This window comes from Acanthisitta chloris, unplaced genomic scaffold (assembly GCF_000695815.1).
Source record: "Acanthisitta chloris isolate BGI_N310 unplaced genomic scaffold, ASM69581v1 scaffold9949, whole genome shotgun sequence".
Classification (NCBI taxonomy): Eukaryota; Metazoa; Chordata; class Aves; order Passeriformes; family Acanthisittidae; genus Acanthisitta; species Acanthisitta chloris.
In genome coordinates this window covers 218-5,632 of record NW_008689798.1, presented here as the reverse complement: position 1 = coordinate 5,632, position 5,415 = coordinate 218, and the positions used below count along the sequence as shown (strand labels likewise).

Genomic DNA, 5,415 nt, shown 5'->3' with positions numbered 1-5,415 from the left:
AGCAGGAATCTTAGAAGAATTAGGTTTGAATATACTCAAAAGTTGAGATTTATTTTCTGGATGAAAGTATTCACCACTCTGCAAAACTGAGTGCTGTCCCATAGGTTTGCCACACAGTTGAATTAAAGTAACCATAACAATGTACTTTTTGCTTCAGTGTTCCTTACTTTCTTCTCTGTCTCTTTTTTTTTAAAGCATACCTTGAAGCTGAAGAGTTTAATACTTCAAGGCCCGAAGTGCAATGGAGAAACAGAAGTGTGGGAGGGTGAATAGAGAACAAGCTGGGTAAATGCAGAAACAAGCAAGTGCCATCTAGAAAGTGTAGTCTTTCTAGACTAAAGGCTGTACGTGGCATGTAGGCATCTAGACCTTACTGCAGACAGTCTCATGACTTTGGTCTCTTTTTTCGCTTTTCTCCTGTAATTGCTGCATTCATTTGCATTGCAGACAGTTCCAGGTGTTTTACAGTAAGTGACTACACTGAGTGTGTGAACAGCCCTGTGGTCAAACCTTTACACAAGGCAACTTCAAAAGACAGGATCAGCTTGAGGCTGAAAACTGCTGAGGATAGAACAAACAAAACCTAAACCAGGACATTGAACAGGATATTATGGAAAAGTGGTAATAGTCAAGATGCAGGTTTTGACACAAGGTTGGTGAAATTCAAAACTTGAAAGGCTTGAGAAAGATTAAAGACATCAGTGTGACAATACACAATTTGTTTCAGAAAGGAACCAAATTAGCATACATACTCCAACTCCCAAATTCCATTTCTGGTACAACTGTCAAGAACCATAGAATTTTACCTCCTAACACACACCGGAAACCATCCCCACGATAACCAGCCTTACACTGGCAGCTGAAGGACCCAGGAGTGTTGTAGCAGAAAGCATCTGGATGACAGTGGCCCTGCTGACATTCATCTACATCTGTAAAAGAAAAGATCAGTCTCAAGTAAGTGTTCCTCCTGATGGATAAATTAGAGTGATGAAATAAAGTACAAATATGCTGTATTTTTAGGCTCTTATTTTAGGGTATCTGATTAAACTTAGGGACAGTTTTTAGAAGAACATCTAATACAGAAATGCAAAGGATTAAAAAAAAAAAAAAAAAAGAAGGCATGCATGTATTTTAGGTCCTGTATCTCAGCAAATTCCTGCACTAAGTTATTCCAAAGCGTAACTGGCATTATTCACTCGCACATTATTTTAGAAATATATGCCCGTGTTTCTCAAGGAAACACAGCAAGAGAAGGATTTGACCAGCAATGTTTCCAATATGTAGTTAGGTAAAGCTGTGCCCCCCCTGCACTCCAACTAATATGGAACAGAATGTAACTTTCTTTACATAACCTGAGCATCTTGTGTCATATTAACCAATACAGTACAAACAGTTCCAGCAGCTGAAGATCTGCAATCACAACTACTGCAATTTCTGCAGTTACCACATCTTGGATCTTCTGTAGCTCAGATATAGAAGACTGAATTCAAAAGTGAGTGGAGGAAAAGACAAAAGCTTAATACAAACACCTGCCTGAAGGACTTTAACTATGAAATTTCCTACTTTAAATCACAAGTAACTACAGGACGTTGCAATGACTGGCCAAGTTGTGCAATAACTGGTGCTACCCACCTTCACAGGCATGTCCATCTCCAGAGAAGCCAGGGAGGCATGTGCAGATGTAGGCAGACCCTCCAGTGTACACACATTGAGCACGCTGAGGAATGTCACAATTGTGTGTGCCTGTCTGGCAGTGGTTTATGGCATATTCAACAGCTGCGGGTTAAACATACAAGAGGACATACAAATTTGAATTTTTCTTTATAAAGCTGGAGGCTCTCAACAAGTTCATGTGAGAGAAGAACAGCTGTGAAAGCTTACAGAATAAAAAAAAGGAAAAAAGGAATCTGAGTTTTTGTTTGCGGGTTGTGATTTTTATTTTTTTTTGCCAAGATCTTTCACTTGTTAAATCTTATTAATGTTTTACAAGGAACCGAATGTCCTCAGCACCTCACAGATGTTTGTTAATATAGAACAGGGCAGTAAGGCTATCACAGTGACAGATCCTAATATCCATGACAGCTTTGTTTATAAAAAGGAGCCCTGAATGTAGAAATGTAAGGCATCTCACAGAGGTACCTCACATGTTAGCTAAGTGGTGAGTTCGCTGCACTGGGAATTATTAGATGACCCAGTACACTAACCTAGCACTGACCCAGGGCTGCTGTCATTTGGCAACAGATAGGAACTGTGACTCACTCAATAGGAGATAAACATATTTGTCAATTACTGGAGAGATTTTTGACCCACAGTGTAAGCTGGGACCAGACCTGCAGCTTTTCATAACTTTCTCTTTGTTGACAGCAGTGACTCTGAAGGTATTGCACTGCCTTACACACAAGTTACTCCAGGGAGTCACTGGAGACCTGCCTATACTTGCCTGTTAAGTCAGAGAAAAGGAAACTATGGTATTTAAAATAGGAAGAAGCAAAATACTACAAAAATTTTGGGTCCAGAAATAAAGTGTCCAGGGTGTACAACAAAGAACAGACTTCCAGCTGCTGTAACAGAGTCCACTGAGGCTCTCTTTGCACAATTCTTATGAGGAGCTGACAAAGAATCTAGATGAGATTCTACAATGCTCCTTTCATCACAGTACACAGATGGAAACTACCACAGTATCAGGAGGGAAATAACAAAAATCTGCCATCATAGCCAGATCTGAAAACAGTCTTTTTTTTCCATTTCTCTGGAGGAAATGACATCATTGTTAGAATCATTAGTATCTTTGTTTGATGTAAGATTTAGATTACAAAATAATAAATTAAGAACTGCACTATTGGTGCATAAGAGTTGGAACTCACAGGGAGTCCCCAAATCCTCCTATTTCTCAGCCTACAAATAGAAGAACAAGATTAATTTCCAACTCTCTTCTAAAGCTGTCCAGTGAGTCACACAACTGGAATGAAAAAAAGAAAGGTGTTCTAGAAGAGCCGAGTCAGAGCTGGTATCTCAGAGCTATCTGCAAAGGCAAAAAAGGCTGTTGCCCCTTCTGGGGTTCAAGTTGTCTGTGGGTTATAAAACCCTCCACTGTGAGAAGAAGAACAAGATTACCATGACATTTATTTTCAATCTGTTGGGAAACTAGGGCTTATATTCCCCCTCTTCAGTCTCACAGATGCAGTTTGCTTTTGGTTCAAGGAAGGAATCAAACTGAAATCCTTCAAGCTGGGCACAGAGTTACTTACTGATTGTTAAAAGTGGGACACATCAGCTTCATGGGAAAGTGGAGGAGTGAAGCCAGTGAGGTCATGGCTGGAGGGGATACTTCCTTCTCAGGTTCAAGCCACAGAAGTGCAGTGGTGGACACAACAGAAGGAATAAAGTTGCTCTTCCACATCTCACCCTATCCCTTCCAGTGTCCTAATAGAAGTTGGTTTTTTCCCAGCTTTCTTCAACACAGGGGAGACTTAGGGTGCACTGTGACTGAGGAGCAGTTGCAAATTGTAATTCTTACCGGAGCAGAGAAATTTGGCTTGTGATGCAATGTAATACACATCATGCAATATCAGACTTAAGGAAAGTAATGCAACTGCCTGCTCTAAGATGGAGGCTCCTCAGTCCTAGATAAGGAGCAGTCTTGGCTATAATGAGGAAAGACCTGGATGCATTAGTGGATCAAAGGGCAACTAAACTTCTACCACAAAGCAGTCACAGCAGAAACAAACAATCCTCAGCTGTTATCACTTATCTCCAAAAGAAACAGGAACTGATTCTACCATACTGCCAGAGTGTGTATAGGTTATCAGTATAGAATTACTGTTGGGATACAAAGAAAAAATTCTAACAAAAATATAATGAAAAATAAAAACTCTGATCTCCTATCCTGACAGTTGCAGCTCTAGCAGTAGTGTCACTACCCCTCTTCTATCTGCTGTTTGTAGATTTTTTTATTTAACTTTGATATTTGTGATATGATACCCAAAAGAATCAGCTTAATGTTCTCAAAAGCTTGCATTTTTTCTTTCTATATGGAAAATACACTTTCACACACATAGCACACAATCATCTTGCAATTCTGCAAAGTGCCAAAAGGAATTTCCAGAACTTCAGTGAAAATCAAGGTAAACAGGAAAAAGATATCCCTTGTTCGGACAACCTTAGTCCAGCAAATACAGATTAACTCAAGCTTCCTCCAGAAAGTTATTTAATTACATAAAATAATTAATTCAGTGGCAACTACCGAACATGAAATTTTAAAATTTTAATTTTAATTACATAAAATAATTAATTCAGTGACAACTACCGAATATGAAATTTTAAAATTTTAATGGTTCGTTAAAAATGAGCTAGCTTTTCTCCAAATCTGATTTTAACAGTGAAATGATCTGTAGTTACAATTCCTTTTCAGCATGATTAACTATCACTTCAGAATAAGCCTGCAATAGCCAAGACACACTGATTTAGACCGGTGCACCATCTTGTCCAAGGGATCAATATGTAACTAAAATCTGATCTGTTAGATTGAATTCTGGATTAGACATCAGTATGAAACAAAACACAACCCCACCAAAAGTCAAAGCACAATAATACAAAGTAAGCAGAAAAAGCTAGTAATTGCTAGCTGCAGCACGAACTCCTCAATTCAGCTCACATTAGAAGTCAGTGCAGATCCTGAAGCCCTGGTTTTGGTATGTGAGATGAATCACAGCCCAAAGCTGGTGGGCAGTGCTTTTAAGAAACATGAAACTCACCAACACAAGTCCGCTCATCTGCTGCAAATTGGTATCCTTCAACACACTCGCAGCGGTAAGTTCCTGGCTGGTTATTGCAGACTGCATTGCTGCCACATAGAGCTGGTTGCTCTGAACACTCATCAATATCTAGGATGTTATAAGGATTTTGGTTATTACAAAGGTGCCTTTAATACTGATGCCAGAGAAACAAACTGTGGAACTGTCGAATTATGTATTTAAGCCACAACTTGGCTAGATTATACCTCTTAAGAGATATTAGTAACCTGAAAATAAGTTTTCAGGTTACTGTATCCTCAACTAATCTGCACCAAAAAGTAAAAAAAAAAAACCCCACCAAAAAACAAACCAGAAGAGGTTCTATAGAAGGGGAAGACACAGGAAATCAGAGAGGAAAGAGGAGCCACTGAGAAAGAAAGTGAAGCCTAGAAGATGATCAGAAGCAGTGATGACTACTAGGAGGCATGAACTTTAGGAAGAAGACTTCCTATTTCATTATCCATATACATGTCTAACCCTCCAGAGCTCAACTCACAGCACCAGAGGACTGGAAGGGACAGTGTGATGCTGCTGTCTGCATCTGCAAGTTGATTTGAGGGTTGGAGTATGGGGAGAATTACATTTTATTTGGGCTTTTTCTTATTACCCCCCCAACCTTGGT

General features: G+C 39.4%; 1 protein-coding gene across 1 annotated transcript in view; it reads right to left on the bottom strand.

The window, feature by feature from the left end:
* LOC103808762 (nidogen-1-like) overlaps positions 1–4,883 on the bottom strand; it is a gene marked incomplete at its 5' end in the record, with an annotated part of 23,125 nt that extends 18,242 nt beyond the window's left edge. The window contains 3 exons of the mRNA XM_009081566.1: positions 807–929; positions 1,633–1,776; positions 4,755–4,883. Of these exons, the coding sequence (XP_009079814.1) occupies positions 807–929; positions 1,633–1,776; positions 4,755–4,883 (396 nt within the window). The remainder of the gene's footprint in view (positions 1–806; positions 930–1,632; positions 1,777–4,754) is intronic.
* Positions 4,884–5,415: the final 532 nt, after the last annotated feature.